Genomic DNA, 20,353 nt, shown 5'->3' on the forward strand with positions numbered 1-20,353 from the left:
AGTCCCTGGCCAATCCGGGTGTGAGGTCAACTCGGACTCCATTTCCCAGAAGGCCTCGCGTCCCGAGTGGAGTAGTTCGTGCTTCACTGTCCTGCCGGCCGTTGGTGGGTTAGCAGCTGAGGATAAGCGGGTGCGAGTTTGCTTTAGTCTTCCCTGAAATCCCTCTCATCAGTCCACCTCTTTCCGACGCTAACTCCACACGGACAGGGGCGCCAACCCGAGCACTGCCTCGGAGTGGTGTCCGTTGAAGTCGGCACTCCCCACCTTGTCTCCCCGCAGCTCAGTCGGGGCCCAGTCCGGACCTCCGTCGTCGCCTCGTCGCCATGGCGCCCACCATCCAGACCCAGGCCCAGCGGGAAGATGGTCACAGGTAAGACTCCCCTGCTTTCCTCTATCGTTTATCCAAGTTTCGGCGAGGCGGAGGGTCGGGCTCGAGTATCTACCTAGAATGTCACTAGCTCCTCAGGTCTTTCTCCCCGTGACGTCATGGAGCGCTCACCTTTGATGGAGAGTGGTTCCTTCATGGATGGGGTGTTTCCCCTTCTCTCCGCCATGCAATTCAGAAATTAAGCTCTTGGAGATTTTATTCAGAAGGGATTGAGCCTTTATGTCTCCAGTCAAGGGTCTGGACATCCCTTTTTCCAAAAACAATTAAGTACGTTGTTATTTTTATTAAACACTTGAAGACACCCCCTTGAAAAGGGATTGAGTACTTGGCTTCATTCATTTAAGCAGCGAGGGACAGTTTTCTCTAAAATGAATTGAATAATTGGTTTCCTCTATTAAAGCACTTGAAGCACCCATACTAAAAAAATTGCCCTTTAAAAACGTGGAGAGGGCGCCTTTAACTCTCCTGTCAATCCCATCTTCTCCATCTTTCTACTAATGCCTCTCTCTCTCTCTCACACCTACCAGGCCCAATTCCCACCGGACTCTGCCTGAGAGGTGAGCCTCATTAAGTTTTTTCCCCCGCAATTATGTTCTCATAAGAGGGGTGGGCTGATGGGGGCTGGAAGCAGAGGTGGGCAGCAGGGCCCGGTTCCCCCTGTCTGCCCCCATGTATCAGTGGTTTTTATTTTTTCCCCCAAAACTCCCACCTTCCTTTGGCAAATATTAGCTTGTTCTCTATCTTTGGGTCTTTTTCTGTTTTGTTTCATTTATTCATTTATTGTTTTTTTAGATTCTACATGTAAGTGGAATCATGTCGTATTTGTTTCTGACATACTTCATTAAGCATAATATCTTCTAGGTCCACCTGCGTTGTCCCAAATGGCAAAAATCTATTCTTTTTTATTGTTGAATAACACCAGCTTTTCTTTATCCACTTATTTGTTGATGGACATCTAGATTGCTAATGTATCTTGGTTATTACTAGTAATGCTGCAAATGAACATGGGGTGCATATGCAGTTTCCAATTAGGGTTTTGGTTTTCTTCCAATACCTAGAAGTGGAATTGCCAGATTATATGGCAGACCTATTTTTAATTTTTGAGGAATTGTACTGTTTTCCATAGTGGCTGCACTAATTTACAATCCCACCAATAGTGTGTGGAGAGTTCTTTGCCTCCTCACCAGCACTTATTTGTTCATCCTGGCAGGTGTGTGGTGATGTCTCGTGGCTTTAACTTGGATTTACCTGGTGATGTGGAATATCTTTTCATGTCTGTTGGCCATCTGTTTGTTCTTTTTGGAGAAACGTCTATTCAGGTCCTCTATTTTTAAACTGGATTTGTGTGTGTGTGTGTGTGTGTTAAGGTGTATGAGTTCTTTATATATTTGGGATATTAACCACTTATCAGATGTATCATTTGCTAATATCTTCTCCCACTCAGTAGGTTATCTATTTTGTTGATGGTTTCCTTAGGTGTGCAAAATTTTTTTAGTTTGATGTAGTCCCATTTATTTCTTTTGTTGTCCTTGTCTAGGGAGAAGTATTCAAAAAGATACTGCTAAGAATGATGTCAAAGACTTTACTGCCTGTTTTTTTCTTGGTGTTTTATGGTTTCAGGATTAAGTTTTTAATCCATTTTGAGTTTATTTTTGTGTATAGTATAAGAAAGTGGTCCAAAGTGCAATTCCTGTATCTGTCCAGTTTTCCCAACACAACTTAATAAAGAGATTATCTTTATCTTTTTTTTAAAAGATTTTATTTATTTACTTATCTTTAGAGGGGAAGGAGAGAGGGAGAGAAACATCAATGTATGGTTGCCTTTGGTGTGTCCCCTGCTGGGAGTTGGCCTGCAGGGAACCGGCCTGCAACCCAGGCATGTGCCCTGACTGGGAACCGAACCGCGATCCTCTGGTTCACAGGCCTGAGCTCAATCCACTGAGCTACACCAGCCAGGGCGAGATTATCTTTATCTTATTGTATATCCTTGCTTCCTTTGTCATAACTTGACCATATAAGTATTTCTGGGCTCTTTATTTTCTACCATTAATCTATATTTCTGTGCCAGCACCATATTGTTTTGATTATTGTAACTTCATAGCATAGTATATCAGGGAGCATGAGACCTCCCACTTTGTTCTCAAAATTTATTTGGCTATTCAGGGTATTGTATGGTTCTATATAAATTTTAGGATTAGTTCTGAGAGGAATGCCATTGTTGGCTTAATAGGGATTGCATTGCTTCTGTAAGTTGCTTTAGGTAAAGGACATTTTAATAATATTAATCCTTTCAGTCCATGTGCAAGGTGTGTCTTCCATTTATCCACATCTTCTTCAATGTTCTATAGTTTTCTGAGTACAGGTCCCTCACTTCTTGGTTAAATTTACTCCTTCATATTTTACACCTTTTGATGCAATCAAAACCTTGTATTTGTAAATATTGTATAGAAAGGCAACTGGTTTTTCTGTTTATTCTGTGTCCTGCAACTTTACTGAATTCATTTAAACTTTTTGAGGTGGATTCTTTAGGGTTTTTTACATATAGTATTGTCATCTGCAAATAACGATTTTTACTTTTTTCTTTCTGATTTGGATGCCTTGTTTCTTATTGTGTGATTGCTGTGGCTAAGACTTCCAATACTATGGTAATAGGCATCCTTGTTCCTCAGAACAAGAGGAAAAGCTTTCAGTTTTTCACCACTGAGTATATTAGCTGTGGGTTTGTCATACATAAACACTCATTATATTGAGATATTTTCTTTATATGTACTTTGTTGAGAGTTTTTATCATAAAATGATGCTGAATTTTGGCAAATGCTTTCTCTGCTTCTATTGAGGTGATCATACGCCCCCAATTTTGGGACCTGGCCTGCAACCCAGTCATGTGCCCTGACTGGAATTGAACCCGAAACCTTTCAGTCTGCAGGCCAATGCTCAATCCACTGAGCCACACCAGCCAGGGATGTCCTCGTCTTTTTTAATTTTTTAAGGACATTCATTCATTCATATTTATTATTAGAGGGGAAGGGAAAGAGAGAAATATCAATGTATGGTTGCCTCTCATGAGTTCCCTCCTGGGAACTCCCCTGCAACCGAGGCGTGTGCCCTGAGTGGGAATTGAACCTCGATCCTTTGGTGTGCAGGCCCGTGCTCAATCCACTGAGCTACACCAGCCAGGTTTTTTTTCACACTTTTTAATAAAGTCCATTTTATCTGATAAGTATTGCTATTCCAGTTTTATTTTTGTTTCTAGTTGCATGGGGTATCTTGTTACTACTTTCCAAGTACAAGCAAAAGTTTATTTAGAAAGTCACAGAAGTTGAAGTGAGGTGTGGAAGAAGTGAGCCCAGCTAGGCTTTGTGGACTCAGGAAGCAAGAGGCAAAAAAAGGGGAGGGTGTGTCTTTGAAGCTTAGAAAAAAGAAAAGCTATGTGCCCTGAGGGGAAGGATGGGGGGGGTGGAGAAAAGCAGGTGGGGAGAGGCACAGGCATACTCAAGGGCTAGAAAGAGAAAGGGGGGATGTTTTTCCCATCCTTTCACTTTCAGTCTTTGCGTCTTTCAATTATAAGTATGTACTTACTGCCATTTTGTTCATTGTTCTTTTTTCTTATAGTTCTGTTCCTTTCTTGAGGTTTGGTTTTCTTTAGTTTTGTTGGGGTTCCCTTTTCTTTATTATTTGTGTATCTTTTGTTGGTTTTTGGTTTGTTGTTAACATGAAGTTTAGGGGTATCATTAGCAGTCTATTTTGAAGCTGATTAGCATTTCAGTTCAAATATATTTCATAAGAACTACATTTTTACTCCCCCCTCTACATTTTATGTTATTGATGTTTTATGTCTTTTTGTGTTGTGTGTCTGCTCACAAAAGTAGAGTTAAGTTTGATACTTTCTTTCGGCTTTCATAGTAGCTTTTTAAATGAGCTGTTGTGTTCCCAGATCTGGAGTGGTCTGCAGAGTCAAGTACTGCAATAGCCTCCCTGACATCCCCTTCGACCCCAAGTTCATTACCTACCCCTTCGACCAGAACAGGTGAGACTAAGATTGTGAATGGGAAACAACTGAGGGCAGGGACCTCTTCTGTTTACTGCTCTCTCCTCAGGGCCTAGAACAGTACTGAATACATACTGTAGTGGTAGATGCCTGATACACTTGATGAGCAAGCAGTGTCCAAGCCTCTTCCCAGCAGGAGAACCAGCCTTCAGACTCCAACATGGGGGACATTCCACTCTTGAGTTCCTCCCTATACTACAAGTTTAGCATCTATGAAGCAGAGATTTGAGTGTTAAAGCTGAATCAAGAAATCATAATGGGCGTGTTTTCCCTACCCAGGTTTGTCCAGTACAAAGCAACTTCCTTGGAAAAACAGCACAAACATGATCTCCTGACTGAGCCAGACCTGGGGGTCACCATTGACCTCATCAACCCTGACACCTACCGAATTGACCCCAATGGTATGTAGGAAGGCATGGAGGGCCTGCTTTAAGCTAGCAAAGGTCAGGCCTGGGTCTCCCTGGTGGTCTTATTGCTTCCTTGCTCTCTTCTAGTACTCTTAGACCCAGCTGATGAGAAGCTTCTGGAAGAGGAGATTCAGGCCCCCACTAGCTCCAAGAGGTGAGGGAGTGCTGAGAGGGGACTGGCTCTAACAGAAGGAGGGTGGTGGTGTCCTGAAGGGCCTGATCCTGTACCCTAGGTCTCAGCAGCACGCGAAGGTGGTGCCGTGGATGCGGAAGACAGAGTATATCTCCACAGAGTTCAACCGTTATGGCATCTCTAATGAGAAGCCTGAGGTCAAGTAAGTTGTGGGTATGGAAGGAAGGTGGAAATTTCAGGTGGGTCCAGTGTCCCCTAAAGTATTCTCTCTTCACCCGTAGGATTGGCGTTTCTGTGAAACAACAGTTTACTGAGGAGGAAATCTATAAAGACAGGGATAGCCAGATTACAGCCATTGAGAAGACTTTTGAGGATGCCCAAAAATCGGTAATTGAGGGACTACGATGGGGAGAGGCATTAAAAGGAGTTGGCTCCAGAACTCTTTATCCTCCTCCTCATCCTGTTCTTGTCCCTGCCAGATCTCCCAGCATTATAGCAAGCCCCGAGTGACACCAGTGGAGGTCATGCCTGTCTTCCCAGACTTTAAGGTCAGATCTGGGACAAGAGACAGGGGGGGATAGCCTGCCATCTCTGCTCATCTCACTTTTAACTCTGATGCCCTCCCCCGCCAGATGTGGATTAATCCATGCGCTCAGGTAATCTTTGACTCAGATCCGGCCCCCAAGGACACCAGTGGTGCAGCTGCGTTGGAGATGATGTCTCAGGCCATGATCAGGTAGGTGGCCCTGCTTTCAACCTTGGCCCTGTTCCTCATTGCCCTTTGTCCTCGTTTATCACTGCTCCTCCTCTTCTCCCAACCAGAGGCATGATGGATGAGGAAGGGAACCAGTTTGTGGCCTACTTCCTGCCTGTGGAAGAGACATTGAAGAAACGAAAGCGGGACCAGGAAGAGGAGATGGACTACGCACCAGATGATGTGTATGTGGGTTGGGATTAGGTTTTGGAGGTTGACAAGCGTATCTCCCTTTCTCTCTCATTAGGGAGTAAGTGGGGCTGACCCTGTTCCCCTCATCTTCAGGTATGACTACAAGATTGCTCGGGAATACAACTGGAATGTGAAGAACAAGGCTAGCAAGGGTTATGAGGAAAACTACTTCTTCATTTTCCGAGAGGGTGATGGAGTTTACTACAATGAGCTGGAGACCAGGTACTCAGTGGGCATTCCTATCTCAGATTAGTCTGGGTCTGTGCTTCAGGATCAAGAACCTGGGATAGATATACCACCTTGGAGGTCATTTGTATCTAAGGATTTGTCACATGCATTTGTAAGCAAGAGCAGCAGAAGCCTGCTCATGCATGTGGGCTATATCTGTTTCTAACAAAAGAACACGCAGAGATCTTAATGTAATGCTGGAGAAATTTAGACCTTTTGTGTAGACCATCAAAGCTTCCTGATATTAAGAGACTTCATGAGAAAGTAAACATAACCAAAGTCTAGGACTCCACATAAAGTTAGCATGTTTTAAATGAAATGCTGGGTACCCAAGTGCAAAAATGTGATCCTAAAAACTCCTCTCTGATGGCTAAAATTTTACTGTTGGCTGGGACCTTTGGTATAAAGGTTGGGTGGGGGAGCGTGACCTCGAATTTCTTTTTAAAATTGAAATGACAAATTCTGATCCTGGAAGCCAGGCAGGAAATGTGAAAGGCAGCACAGTGGGCTGGTGGAACACGGGTGACCTAGAGCTGTTGGCAGCCTCCTAGGGACACCACGACCCAGCCCAGCAAAGGACTCCAACGCAAAAAGGCCCACTGGGGCCATAGACTCATATTTTCCCAAAGCCAGAAGTCTAGGTTCTGTGTTTTTAAGTGTTGGTAACTAATTCACGTTAAAATCTATACACACAGGCAACCGAAATGCCATCTTGAGAGCTGCTATCTTGAGGGCTATTATCCTTCCCCTCCCCTGCCTCAAACCACAGTTATTCTCCCTTATTCAGTCTGTATTTATTCTGGTCTGTTCTGGGCTAAGCATTAGTGAGTAACTTAAGAAACAAGTCAAACCAGGTCCCCCACTGGGGGGAGTCTTTAACTATGTCTTCCACACCCCTCCCCCCAACTTGCCCACTGCAGGGTCCGCCTGAGTAAGCGCAGAGCCAAGGCTGGGGTTCAGTCGGGTACCAATGCCCTGCTTGTGGTCAAGCACCGGGACATGAATGAGAAGGAATTAGAAGCCCAGGTAATAAGCACCACTGGCTCAGGGCACCCATGGGGAGTGTGGTGGTGGGTGAAGAGGGAAACAGAAGCCTGATATAATACTGGCTCTTCCCCTAAACCCTGCTGATTGCCAGGAGGCACGGAAGGCCCAGCTGGAGAATCACGAACCCGAGGAGGAAGAGGAGGAGGAAATGGAGACAGAAGAAAAAGAAGCTGGGGGCTCAGGTAAAAGCTGAATAGATGAAACCCTGGCAGCCCTGGGAGGGTGGGAAACTGGGTCTTCACATCCTTTTGTTTCCCTTACAGATGAGGAGCAAGAGAAGGGGAGCAGCAGTGAGAAAGAAGGCAGTGAGGATGAGCGCTCAGGCAGTGAGAGTGAACGGGAAGACGGTGACAGGGACGAGGCGAGTGACAAGAGTGGTAGCGGCGAGGATGAGAGCAGTGAGGATGAGGCCCGAGCCGCCCGGGACAAAGAGGAAATCTTTGGCAGCGATGCAGATTCAGAGGATGCTGATTCTGATGATGAGGACAGAGGACGAGTCCATGGCAGTGACAATGAATCAGAAAGTGGCAGCGATGGGGGTGGTCAGAGGAGTCGCAGTCCAAGCCCCAGCCCCAGCCGCAGCCCCAGCCCAAGCCGCAGCGCCAGTCCCTTCCCCAGTGGCAGTGAACGATCAGCCCAGGAGGATGGCAGTGAAGCCGCAGCTTCTGATTCCAGTGAAGCGGACAGTGACAGTGACTGAGTCCTTTCAGGGCTGGTACGGACATATGTGCAGGAAGGCACTTTTTGTTGGTCTATTTGCAAGCCTTTCCCTGTTCCAAACCTTTGCTGTTAATAAAGCCGGCTTCTCTATTTCCCATCACAGGCCTTATGGTCTCACTCTGGCTACATCTCCCCGCTCCCACCGCAACCTCAGGTACTCAGTGGCCTCAGCTTGAGGCATAGAAGCAAAGGCCACAGAGGCAGAACCATATCAGGCTTTCAATGAAATGTAGCATAACAAAGGTCAGAAGACTTTTTTGTTGTTGCTTTTTTTTTTTCCAAAATAAGCCCAGACCATTAAACAAGTGAAACTCGAACAAATAAATCTCCAACAGCGAGAAAAACTGTACAGTTACTCAAAGCTGATTCTGCCAGTGGGGCTGGGGAGAAAGGGGGGGGTGTGTGAAATCATGGCAGGGGGGCTAGGGAGGGGCTGGAACCGGAGAGGTTTAGGGTCCTGCCCATCAGAGTGGGGCCGCCTGCGTCCTGCACACTCTGGTCAGGTAGGGGAGGGGCAGCTTTTGCCCCCCATTGCACAGGTGTGTGTGTGTGTGTAGACATCCCTCACCACTTCCTAATGCCAGGCAGAGCCAGCTCACCCTGATGGATAGTGAACCAGACAGGTCTGGCTGGGAGGAGGTGAGGGTCCTTTAAGAGGGACACCCTGCTGATTCCAAACGAGGTGGCCCCTGTCCATCCCACTTCCCTGGGCTAGTGGGAGGGGAATTGGAGAAGCCCTGGGAGTTTGAGGGGAATGAGCAAAGGCACAGAAACAAGGTGGGGCCGGGGTGGGGGACTTGCATAGGTTGATGAGTGTGCAAGAGGTACATAAATAAACCTGACACCCCACCCAGCCCGGCACTGGGAGAGGAGGTGGGGACCTGAAGCAGGTCCCCAGGGCTATTCCACCCCCTGGCTTTCTCCCCTTCCCTGGGCTGAGAGCTGAGGGAGGTCCAGACCAGGAGGGCAGGGCAAAAAGATTAGGGGGATGGGGTGAGAGTGCAGGGAGGGCAGTGGTTTTAATTTTTTTTTTTTGGTTTTTTGTTTTTTCCCAACATTTTGTATCTTTAATAACATACACAATGGTTACCAGCCATATTCATAACAAAAGTTATTCATAAAATGTATCTAAAAATAACATTTTTCCCTTTTCGGTGTGAAAAGCTTGATAATGTCCCAGTGTGGGGGTGTTGAGGGGGTAGAAGGGGTTGGAATAGGGGACCCTGGCTCCCACAACCTGAATCCCCAAATCCCCTTCCCTCCACCTGGGCCCCAGTACAACCCCATAGTAGGAACAGGGACCAGAGGATCTGTATGACTCAGGGCTGGATGAATCTCTGGGATATGATATAGTGTTCCACTTAATGAGGACATGACAGGGAGTCGGGGGAGGTTGAAAGAAAAGGGGGTGGGGAAAGAAACCAAAAACCAAACAATCCCCTTTCCCTTATTCCTTATCCCCGAATCTTTCAGCAACCAGACCCGGAGTGGAGAAGAGTGTATGTTGGTGGGGGAAGGGGATGTTAAGGCAACAGACTTCCTGACCTCACTTGGCTGTCCTAGCCCCCAATTCAACCTCTGCATCTGGGGAGCCGGGGCTGGGTTTGGGCGAGGGAGTGGGGAAGGGCTAGGGAGTCTGGAGGAGGGGGCTCTGCCCCCTCCCCTCATAAAATTCAGGTCCCCCCGCCACTTTCTTGGCTCAGAGAGAGGCCTTGGGGATTCTAAATATGAGAGGGAATGATCAGAGAAAAACCGTTAAGAACTATATAAATATGTATCTTAAATAGGTTTAAGAAATTAATTGTAGAGAACCTCTGATAGGGCAAAAGGAGGTGAGTGAGAAGACAGTGGCTCCTGTCCTGGGAGAATGATGGGAGGGGAAGGAGAGGAAGGTGGCGAGGAGGAGAGTGGTTCCTCTCCCCACCAGCCTTCTCCTTAATTAGCGCCTCTCAAAATAACACTCAGGAGAGCAGGTTATCTGCCCCACTTGTCTCTCCCCAAATGCCAGATGGTTCTGAGCAGGCCCCACAAGACAGTGGGTCAGTGAGTCCCTGGGGGAGGCTGCTCCCTCAGGAGGGGCAGGTTGTGAGTGGTCTGGAGGAGGCAGAGGTGGGATGGGGCCAGGTGGGAGATGGAGGGAAGGAGGGGCAGGCAGGCTGGCCAGTTCCTGCCCTCTATTCTGGCTGCCCCTACTCCCATCCCCATCCCGGCCTCAGCAGAGATCCCTCGATGGGCCTGGGAGTGAGCAAGGCATGTGCCAATGTTAAACAAAAATTAAAAGGATAAGAGAGTAGAAAAATATTAGAATGTATAGCTGAGCCAGCCCACCCTCTCTCGCTGTCGAAGAGAAGCCCGTTGGGGGTTGGCCCCCGCCCGCCGCCCGGGGAGCCTATGAGTGCGCTGGGCTGTGGGTCCTGTCAGATGGTGGAGGTTTTGTCTGTCCCATCTGTGGTAAGAAAGGGAGGAAGGGAGGAAGATCAGGAGCTGGTGGAGGCTTGAGAAAAGGTGCTCAGGTAGCCTGTCATCCCAGTCAGGCCCTCCCTGAAGTCCAGCCTCCCCTAGGGACCCCTCAGGAGGATGACTCTAAGTTGCTCAGTTCAGAGGTGGAGACGCTGCTGGGCAGGTGGGAGCTGGGTCAGGGAAAGAGGAAATGCTCACCACCCAAGGCGTGTTCTGTCATGCTCAGACACAGAGACTCCAGAGTGGGATTGATCTCCAGATCAGGCCCAGGGACCGGACAGTCTGTGGGACAGAGCAGAGTGGAGGTGTTAAGGACTGGACTGGGGTGGAAAATAGAGCCAGGAAGACAAAGGATGGGATGGGATGGGCTGGCACTGGGAAAAGGGTGGGAGATACAAGAGGGAAAAGGAGGGAGAGGGAGAGACAGAAACAGAGCAGAACAGAAATGTTCTGAGATAGGCGCACACTAGGAGAGAAGGTGTGGTGATGGACAGAGACAGGCCTGGATGTGCCACAAAGCAGGCAGAGGCCGCAAGGGCAGAGGCTTGTCCAACAGAGAAAGCTGGACCTGGCCGGCGGAGGAAGTGATGTGAAGCTGAGGGAGCTTCCTGGACACCACACAGGCTGTGACTATTTCGGAAATACACTGCACACACTCTTGGGCACAGAGTCTGGGCATCTACCGGGTGGGTGCTGGGCAGCCCTGTGCTCCCTGACTGATGACCTGCTCTGCAGAAGTTTAATCAGAACTCTTCCCTCTTGGACTTGCTCCTCTGGGCAGGATTTGATCCAGGCGGGCCGCAAAGATGGGACAAATCAGGACAGCAGCCACGGGGCTTATCCTCAAACTACCTCTCGGGAGGGCTTCCGGTTCTGGAGTCTCGGAGACAGCCCCTTTCCTGGGCTCCTCATTGCTTCTGGGAGGAAGCCTGAGCTTTTTACCTGGTTAGGAAGACCCTGCTCTCAATTCCAGCTTCACCTTTCATCACATCCCCTCTGAACCTTGAGCTCAGGCTGTGTTAGACCACCTAAGTGCCTTCCCTTTTGACCTTGAACAAGTCAATTCTTTGTGTCTTAGACTGGTAACTGATCAGATAGGAATGACATCAGTGACCTGGTGTGCATTAGGAAGGTTTGATCTGACAGTGCAGTAAAGATGTCTGACAAACAACCTGGCAAACAGCATACCAGTACAAACAATTGGTCTTATTTTTTGTTCTGTAGTTCATCCATCCAGTCTTTTAACATCATTTATTGATGTCAAGCTTTGTGCCAGGACAAACACAATGACAGGGTCTCCTGTCTTTAACAAATGGCAGCCCACATTATCTCATAAATTAAGAATCCCTACTGATTGGCAGTTTATGACATGAAGACTTGAGATCACCTGCATGTCTGAGATCTCTCCAGAGGCAGTCATCCCAGACTAACCTTACCTGCCTCTGCAGCCTTGTTGCCCAGCAATGGACCTGGCACGGGGTGGAGGCGTCATGCTCACTCACTGAGCAGGGAGGGCTAATGCTTCTCTACTCTCCCTTCTGTCCACTTCCCCCTCATTTTGATCTATCTCTGGGCTTGTCTGTGAACACAGACAACAACCCTTCTACTTCAAACAGCCTTTCATGTAAAATCTGATCCAAGAGCTAACGGTTCCAGCCTGGTCACCTGGCTTCTAAAAGAAATGCTAGTGGGTTGATAGGACAGGACTTCCCTCCATAGAAACCTCACTGCTTTGGCTCTCTTATCCCCCTCAACCCCCTCCAAACTGAGTACAAAGATGGTGACAGAGACCACCAACATGGATGCCAAAATTAAGACAGGGAGGGAGATGTGGACATGTGGTTATGGAAGCAAGGGGTTAGAGAAGGGAGAGAAAGGAAGGCAGGACCTGAGAGAGAACACTGAGATGGGGGTGGGGAAGAGTACAAGAAAATCCACAATGAGGGGAGATGGAGGCAGAGTGGTGCAAAGGATGGGGAGAGGTGCTTGAGCATATGAGACACAGAAGAGACCCCAAAGGCCAGCTAAGTGTGCTGTGGAAGCAGAGTCCCAAGTGCTGGGGCACTTTACCTGGAGGAAACATGAGAATGGCCTGGGGCGATGAGTGGACTGGGAGCGAGTGAGTACGCTGCACAGAGCTGCGGCTCTGGCTGGGCATGCTGTTGCTGCCTCCAGGGTTGGCAAACCAAAGGTTCTGCAAAGGGCATGGGGACAAAGAAAGTGGGTGAGTGGGGAAGAGGCCCAGACCCAGGAGTGGTGGAGCAGGCAAAGGAGCCCCCTCACCTCTAAGCCAGACCCCGATGCAAAGATATGGACGCACACATCCCAGGTACCATCATCCCAACCCCAGAAGCACCAGGTCCTCTATTTTCAGTCGCTCACCTGTCGGCCCTGTCCAAGGCTGGGGCTGGTAAGGGCGTGCCTGGGGGAGATGCCTCCAATACCCGAGGGACTCAGAAGGCCCATTCTGCTGGGCGGGAGGGCCCGGGGAGGCATTGGGAACTGCCGCTGGGTCCGCCGGGCCACCCCCATCCCCACAGAGCCAGCTATGGGGAGTGAGTTGGAGCCAAACGCCCAGCTGTGAAAGAGCAGAAAGAGTGTCAGTTTAGGTGGATGGCGCTCATCTGTCCACCACTCTTCATCTCTCCCCATAATCCCAACGGGCAAGACAGAACATAGATCTCCCTGAGCCAAGACTCCCCATCCAAGTTCCTACATCATACATTCTGTCACTTCCTGCCCAGGGTACCCCCAGGATAGAGATGGGAAATGTTCCTCACACCTAAGCAAAGCAGTTCTCCTAACTTCAATACTCAACTGTGGTATTTCTGTTATTTGTTTATGGTGAGAAGGGATTCCGTGCCCTCTGCATACAGATAAAGAGAACAAGGGACAGGCAAGGGGCCTGCTATCAGGACATGAGCTGGTTTTGCCAGCTTATTACCCTTTTCTCGTGGTAAAAATATCTTGATTTTTTTCTGGAAAAGTCCTCACTGGGTGACCAGTGTAAGTCACCCAGTGACTGAATGAGTCCCATGGATTCCCAGCCCAGAATGCGATCACCCCTCTAAGCACCAGCTGTCAACCAGAAGGGCTTAGGGAGAGAAGGCCTGCCTGCCTGCCTGCTGCCCGGGCTGCCCGCCTACCCTTTCTGCTGCCGGTAGTTCTGCATCTCCAGTGCAGCTTTGCGCGGGAAGGTCCGGAGGAGCTTCAGCACTTGCTGTTTCCAGGACAGCAGCCGTTTCTTCTGCGTCTCCGTGAAAGCCTAGAACCAGGGAAGTGAAGCAAGGAGGGGGTGCTTCTTTCAAATCTGCCTTCTGTTCATTTGCTCAAATATTTATCGACTGCCTGCTCTGTGCTAGGCAATGCGGGGGAATTGGAGGTGACGCGTGCACATGTTTAGTTGGGGAGAAGATAACACAACTGTGATGAGCACTGGGTGGGAGAAGCACAGAAGGCACAAGAAACCTGATCTGATATGAGGGGCTGGTGAAGGCATCCTTGAGGTACAAACGTTTGAACTGGGAGCCGAGGGGTCGACAGATGGTGAGATGAGGGCTGGAGAGGGGGGCAGGAGCCAGCTAGGCCATATAAAGAACGCTGGTTCTGCCTGGCTAGTGTGGCTCAGTGGACTGAGCACCAGCCTGCAAATCAAAGGGTCACTGGTTCAATTTCCAGTTTAAGGTACATGCTTGGGTCGAGGGCCAGGTTCCCAGTACCGGGGTGCATGAAAGACAACCACACATTGATGTGTCTCTCCCTCTCTTTCTCTCTCCCTTCCCCTCTCTAAAAAAGAAATAAATACAACCTTTAAAAACATGTTAAAAAAAAAAAAAGAATGTTGGTTCTGAGAGGGATGGGATCACCTTTACCTTCTTGGGAACTCTAGGGAAAGTCTCACCTCATGAGTTAGGCACTTTTCGATGAGCTGGAGGTAACTGGTGATGTTCTCCTCGTCTGGTCGGGACACCAGCAGCTGGGTGCACACTGGGAGACACGGGAAAGGGCAGGAGGTTAGCCTCCAATATGCCCTCTGCTACAGAAGGAGGGACAAGAACTCAGGCTGGTTAAGTACTAGCTATGTGCCAAGCGTGATACCTGGCTTATCATGAAGATATATACAGTGCCTAGCATAGAGACTGGCATAAGGCAGATAGAAAGTCAATGGTACCTCTTCTCCTTCTAACCCTTACAAGAATCTCATCAATGCACATTTTCAGCATGAGGAACCTGAAGCTCAGAGAGGCTGAGTCACTTCTGTAGGCCACACAGACAAAAGGAGCTAGAACCCAGGTGTAAAGTCTGCCCTGTCATGCTGCCTTAGAAAAGTGCTTTAAGAGTTTTACCAAACCCATCCCATGGCCTTCAGTCAACTCGAAGAGAATCAAAGAATTCTCTTTATCTGTTCCCTCTGTACTGAATGCAGTTTCCAGTGACACACTATCCTGTCTTTTTCTCATGCTGGAGATGCTTTGAGGGTAAGGGTTAGTCTTCCATCACCAGCCTGGACACAGCTGAGGGCAGGGGCCTTGCCACATCAGTGTCAAGTCACTCTCTGTGGTGCTCTAGTCCCCAGGCTGATTAAAAAAGCTCTGCTTCCACTATTTAACTTGAATTTAATCCCTAAGGTCTAGGTTCACCTGGATCTCTGCCCCAGAACTCCAAGCTGGGCCCTGATGGTCTCACCTTTGCCCATCACCCGTGTAAACTGGCTGGGGATGTCTCCGTCGGCGACGGGAGTTGGGGCTGGCTCACTGCCATCAGTGGGAACTGGAGCTGGTGGAGGGGGGTAGCTCTCTGCAGCTGGAGGGTCCTTGGCCTCAGTGCCCTTGTCCGTGCTAGGATGAGCCAGGGGAGACTCAGCACCAGGCAGCAGTGGCTCCCCGCGACCCCCATCCTTGGAAGAAGGGGTTGTGGTGGTGGTGGTAGTCACAGTGGCCTGGAGGACACTGTAGGCCTTGATGGGGGTGATGATGATCTGCTGCAGCTCCTGCAGAGCGTTTCTCAGGTTTCCTCCTTCCAGCACGTCCTGCGTGAGGAGGACATGGTCACGTGGTAACCCCATGTTTTTGTAGAATGATTACACAAATGGGGTCAGACAGGGCTTGGAGAGTGCTTGGTGGGGCCCTGGGTTCCAGCGTATAGAGAAGGCAGGTAAAGGCACCACGAGCCCATAGCATACATTTGTACACACACATTCCCTCTTCCCCCTTCAAGGTGGAGTCCCACGGAGCTCAAAAGGTGGCCTAATCCTGGGGCCTTAGGGTTCCACCAAAGATGGAACCAGATTTGGATGTAGAGATCTGGACTATGACACGAAGTGGGGAAAAAACAGAAGGCAAGAGGCAGAGTAAGGTGTAAAGGAATGCAAATCGAGACAGATATATATGGAAAGTACGTAGATGAGAAACAAACCAAATGGAGAGAACACACACCCAGGGAGACACTCTGATCTACCAGAAAGACTAGTCAGAAATGAAAATGAAAGGGGAGAGGAGAGGTTAAGTCAACAGATAGAGGCACTCTGGGGACACACACCAGGACAGACAGGGAGGGGAGCCTCGTAGCCACAGGTAAGCGAGGCCTCTGATGCAATTTGAACTTGAGTCTGGCTCCCTAAGGCTGGGGTCACTGAAGGTCAGACCTGAGGGCTGGGGAGGTCCTGAGGGGAGGCTACATGGGTAGCAAGGATGACCCAGAACCTTCAGTGTACTGGTACTGCTGGGCACCCAGCTGACCTTGGAGATGGGGATACCAGGTCCTCACCTTCTCCAGGGACTTGAGGACGCTCTGCCTCTCACGCAGCTTCTGGATGCTCAGAGCTATCTTGTGGCGGGCACCTTTGGTGACATTCTGTGGTAGGGCAGAAGGGGACAGGGAGCTGGAAATGGGAAGCTGAGGTATTTGGGGGTTCCCCAACAAGGCCTAGAGATACAGAGGAGGCTCAGGCCACAAGGGTACTATCAAAATGGTACTACCCCCAACTTTGCCCTGATGATTTATTTCCTGAGCTTTACCTGAGACTCCAGGTGCTGCTCAGTCAGTGTCATCATCTCCTCATAGCTCATCTGTGAGAAAAGGGCTGCGTACTTGTGCAAGCGGAGGCTCTTGAGCCATGAGGGCACATCTGTGGAAAAGGAGGGAGGGCATAAGGTCAGGAGTCGTTCCACCAGTTACCTGTTTCCTGGCTTTCTTATCAGACTGGGGTGTCCGAGGGCAGGGACTTCTCCCCCATCATACCAGGGTCTGTGGGGGACTCTCAGATCAGCATGAACCCCAAGGGCAGGCTTCTCCCCTTCTCTGGAAGGGAGAAGTTGGGGGCTGGAGGGATGGGATAGGTAGGGTAGTAGCCACAAGCTCCCTTCTGTCCTCTGAGCTCTACAGAAGCGTCCTAGTGCTGCCCTCCCGACCATTGTACCTTTCATGCCACTGCCATCCTCTTGGAAAGTGTTCCGGCTGGAGCCCTGCTCCTCCGTCTGTTCACTACCAGAGGAGGCCACGCTGCTCTGGGGTGAGAGGGGTGCGTGGTCGGGCGTAGTGAAAGCAGCCCGCGCCCCCAGCTCTTCTGGACTTGGCCACTCACCAGGGGCCTGGGGACTTGTGGGAATGAGAGACATAGAGCGCTTCAGCGGGCTGGGGTGAATTTGGCAGGGGAGACCTGGCCAGAGGGGGAGAGAAGCAAAATGTCAGGTTTGGGGATTTGATCACAGGAGACCATGCTGCTCTGGTGAGTGCCATGGATGGCAGCTCAGCCCCAGAATCCAATTAAAGAGAAGGGACCCTGGCGTCTGAGGGGAATCGCCTACCAGATGCTGCCCGTTCCCTCATCCTTCACACCCAAGCCATCAGCATGCTGTGAGCTACTTCTCTGAACCTCTGCACTTCCTCTGCTTTGCAACCTGGTCTGAGTCAAGAGCATCCCTAACTGGAATTACTGCCACAGCATCCCATTGGTTTCTTGCCTCTCACGGTCCATTCACCTCACAGCAGCCACACTGATCCTTCTTGGTCAAATCTGACCAAGTCAATTTCTGCTTAAATACTACCCGTGGTTTCCTTCACACTGGGAATAAAATTCAAACTCTTTCACACACATCACTACAAGGCCCTGCAGGACCCGGGCCCTATTCATCTCTGACCTCTTGTTTTCTACTCACCTTTTGGTCAAGCCTTTCTAGCCTTTGCCCCCAACCCCGTTTGTTCCTGGAACACAGAAGCTTGTTCCAGCCTCAGGAGTTTTGCTTTAGCTCTTCTTGTCCTCTTGATTTTAGCAGGTGGCTCCCTCAGGTCTAATCTCAGCAAGTGTCACCTCTTCCAAAACCTTCCATGAACCCTCAATATGAAGTAGCTGTCTCTGCCAATCCTGGTTACTCAGTCATATTACTCTGTCTTGTCTTCCTTACAATACCTATCACAACCTGGAATCATCTTATCTAGTTATCTGTTTACTTGCTTATTTACTATATGCCTCTGACGCAACAGATCTGTGATAGCAGGGACCTGCCTGTCCTAGGTATCTTTGTAACCTCAGTAATTAGTGGGGCCAAGAGCAGAGGAGTTTCTTCAGAAGTACCTGTAACCTAATGAAATACATCAAATACACCCTCAACATCCCTATCCTTGGGCTTCATCACCTCCTCCGGATTTGAACTAAGCCCAAATCAGGGTGAACTCAGGCCCACTTCCACAGGATGCTGCACGCCCTCCATCCATCCATCCCATTCCTGAGGCAGGAAGAGGAATCCAACTTGACTTTTTACGCTTCTCAAGCCAGGGCAGGTTCCCACAGCTCCCGGACCTTCATGCACGTTATTCCCTCTGCCTCGCTCACCACTCTTCCGCCTTCATTTGCCTGCCACTTCAGCCTCTGCTCCGTCCTCTGCACTCCCTGGGCCCCAGAGCAGCTGCCATCTCAAGCCCCGCACCTACTGCCCTCTTCACTAGCCTGCCTGTCTCTCACTGGACTTTGGGCTTGTACGGAATGGCAACCCTGCCCAATCATTACTGCATCCCCAGGATCAGGAGGAGCCCTCAAAGTAGGGCCCCAATGACCCTAAGGGTGGTAGCAGGGCCTCTGACCTTGACACAGTGACTCTGGAGTAGCTCAAATCCAAGAAAAAGGGAAGGAAACAAAGCTGAACGTCTCATCTTAGGCAGGGAAGAACATCAAAGCCCAGGGAACTGAAGCCCTTTTGCCCCAGTTACCATAGAGTTGGGAGGCAAAGCAGAAAAACCCTAGTTTTAATTCTCATGGAAAGGCTGATTCCTGCCAGCACTCCACTGACACCAGCCCAGGAAGGAGGTCCAGCCTGGTACAGACTCCTAAGCACATTCTCTCGTCGGTGACATTATCTACGCTTCTAGCCAGGAAGTTGTCTGAGGGAGAGGGCAGTGCACTAACCCACTCCCTAAGGCCAGCCTCCAGCCCTGCCTATTACCTCTGGGATCCTCTGCTCAGAGCTCCTTCTAGGCCTCTGAACTCCTAGAAAAAGGTGGTACACTTTGGGCCCAGAAGGGCTGGAGAACCCTCAGTACAGGTCTTTTCATGCCTGTCCTGGTACCTCTGGCCTCTTTCTCCCTCCCTTCTCAGCCAAGAAGGAGGTAGGCAAGGCAGAGAGGGAAAGAAATTATCCTGACTGGAATGATTGTGCAGTTTCTAAGGAGCCCTGCTTAGCCCCACACTGGGGTGGAGGCTGACCACAGCATGAGAACTATAAAAACAGGAATGCCGGCCGGAGATCCAGGGCCTCACTCTCTCCAAGAAACCTCGGTCTGTCCTTGGCAGCACCCCAAACCTACCCTGCCTGCCCTTACAGGCCAATCCTTGCTCCCCACTCAAAAATATTTTAATGGTTTCCTGTTTCCTGCAACTGCTAGAAATTGAAAAGCTTCACCCTATCCTTCAAGGCCCCCCACAATGTGGCCCTAACATGCTGATATCTGGGAGTCAAGACAGACTGGAGTTTAAATCCTGGTTATACCACATATTAACTATACAATCCCAGGCAAGTCACTTCATTTGCTCCCCACCTTCATGTCTATTTGAAGTCTTTGGCACAGGGGCAGGCACAGGATAAACACCAATGCTTGCTACAGTTACTACCCATTTAAATCCTTGCACCTCTCCAGCCCTGCCAAACCTGTCTGCATACTGTCTCCTCCAATTTGCCACCCCCATGCCTTCAATCCATGCCGTGCCTTCTATTTGGAATGTGCAATTCCTTTCTCTCTGCTTCAACCCCCCCTCCAGCATCGTCTCAGCTTGGCCCTGCAGTAGCTGGACCCCGTCGTGAGGAAGCAATGTATGGGCACCCTCCTCTTGATGAGGTCCGAGTATCTTTAGGAGTCACTTTTAGGTGCAGGCAGCATAACACCATAGTTGAGAATGTAAGCTGTGGAGCCAGACTGCTCGGATTTAAATTCTGGCTACAGCACCTGGGACAGGTGACTTTCCTGTGATGGCCAATGAATGCTTTTGTATAATGTTCTAAGAATAGCCCCTGACAAAGATTAAACACTTAATATATTTTAATTACCATTATCATTATTAGTATATCCTCCCAACCTGGACCCAGAAATTGTCATGTTCTGAGAATGAAAAACACCTTCAGTTGCTTGAGTTCCCTTCAGTTTCTCGAAATGGCCCTCATCCCTCTGTCTTCTCTGATTCTCGCCAGCACCTGGCAGGGAGGCCGGCTACCAGGACGCACACATTTAACTGGAGAAGAAAGGGGCTCGGGGGGAACTGAAGTGTACCAAGTGCCATACAACTGTGCACCAGAGACCCAGGGCTCACCCCACCCACTGGCATGGATGACATTTCACTGTCACTCTTTCCTAGCCTGTTTTAACCAGTGCCTACCAAAGGGGACCAGCCACACTGTAGACAAATCCTAGAAATCTCTTGCCTTGAGTCAAGTCATGTTATCAATCCTGGGAAATACCTCTCCTATCCTGTTCATTTCAAAAACTCATT

General features: G+C 49.5%; 2 protein-coding genes across 5 annotated transcripts in view; one reads left to right on the forward strand and one right to left on the reverse strand.

The window, feature by feature from the left end:
- The first annotated feature begins 68 nt into the window (after positions 1 to 68).
- On the forward strand, positions 69 to 8,159 carry PAF1 (PAF1 component of Paf1/RNA polymerase II complex). 3 transcript variants are annotated; one of them, XM_037047518.1, is made up of 14 exons: positions 74 to 370; positions 916 to 945; positions 4,323 to 4,415; positions 4,716 to 4,837; positions 4,931 to 4,997; positions 5,077 to 5,178; positions 5,258 to 5,363; positions 5,456 to 5,524; positions 5,609 to 5,712; positions 5,799 to 5,915; positions 6,016 to 6,144; positions 7,071 to 7,176; positions 7,289 to 7,379; positions 7,461 to 8,017. In XM_037047518.1, the coding sequence occupies exons 1-14, from the start codon at positions 324 to 326 to the stop codon at positions 7,895 to 7,897; spliced, it is 1,620 nt and encodes a 539-aa protein (XP_036903413.1). In that variant the 5' UTR covers positions 74 to 323; the 3' UTR covers positions 7,898 to 8,017. The 3 variants fall into 3 exon arrangements, with proteins under 3 accessions (XP_036903415.1, XP_036903414.1, XP_036903413.1); XM_037047520.1 differs by lacking the exon at positions 916 to 945 and having other exon boundaries at positions 69 to 370; positions 7,645 to 8,159; XM_037047519.1 differs by lacking the exon at positions 916 to 945 and having other exon boundaries at positions 73 to 370.
- SAMD4B (sterile alpha motif domain containing 4B) overlaps positions 4,414 to 20,353 on the reverse strand; it is a 42,452-nt gene continuing 26,512 nt past the window's right edge. The window contains exons 4-13 of one of the 2 annotated variants that reach the window (XM_037047517.1): positions 16,796 to 17,035; positions 16,395 to 16,504; positions 16,144 to 16,230; positions 15,064 to 15,406; positions 14,279 to 14,364; positions 13,524 to 13,642; positions 12,760 to 12,955; positions 12,448 to 12,571; positions 10,576 to 10,659; positions 4,414 to 4,646 (exon numbers count right to left, since the gene is read on the reverse strand). In XM_037047517.1, the coding sequence (XP_036903412.1) occupies positions 4,627 to 4,646; positions 10,576 to 10,659; positions 12,448 to 12,571; positions 12,760 to 12,955; positions 13,524 to 13,642; positions 14,279 to 14,364; positions 15,064 to 15,406; positions 16,144 to 16,230; positions 16,395 to 16,504; positions 16,796 to 17,035 (1,409 nt within the window). In that variant the 3' untranslated portion in view covers positions 4,414 to 4,626. Of the gene's footprint in view, positions 4,647 to 8,169; positions 10,364 to 10,575; positions 10,660 to 12,447; positions 12,572 to 12,759; positions 12,956 to 13,523; positions 13,643 to 14,278; positions 14,365 to 15,063; positions 15,407 to 16,143; positions 16,231 to 16,394; positions 16,505 to 16,795; positions 17,036 to 20,353 lie in introns of those variants that run through there. The other variant, XM_037047516.1, reaches the window with a different exon arrangement.

Source organism: Sturnira hondurensis, unplaced genomic scaffold (genome assembly GCF_014824575.4).
Source record: "Sturnira hondurensis isolate 20B ecotype Veracruz unplaced genomic scaffold, ASM1482457v3 Scaffold0005791, whole genome shotgun sequence".
In the NCBI taxonomy this organism is placed as follows: domain Eukaryota; kingdom Metazoa; phylum Chordata; class Mammalia; order Chiroptera; family Phyllostomidae; genus Sturnira; species Sturnira hondurensis.

Bases quoted from the DNA above. Each gene is read 5' to 3' on its own strand.
- PAF1 (XM_037047518.1), top strand. From the start codon at position 324: ATGGCGCCCACCATCCAGACCCAGGCCCAGCGGGAAGATGGTCACAG. The intron at 5,364-5,455 runs GTAATTGAGGGA...TGTCCCTGCCAG, and splicing joins TTGAGGATGCCCAAAAATCG to ATCTCCCAGCATTATAGCAA. The intron at 7,380-7,460 runs GTAAAAGCTGAA...TTTCCCTTACAG, and splicing joins AAAAGAAGCTGGGGGCTCAG to ATGAGGAGCAAGAGAAGGGG.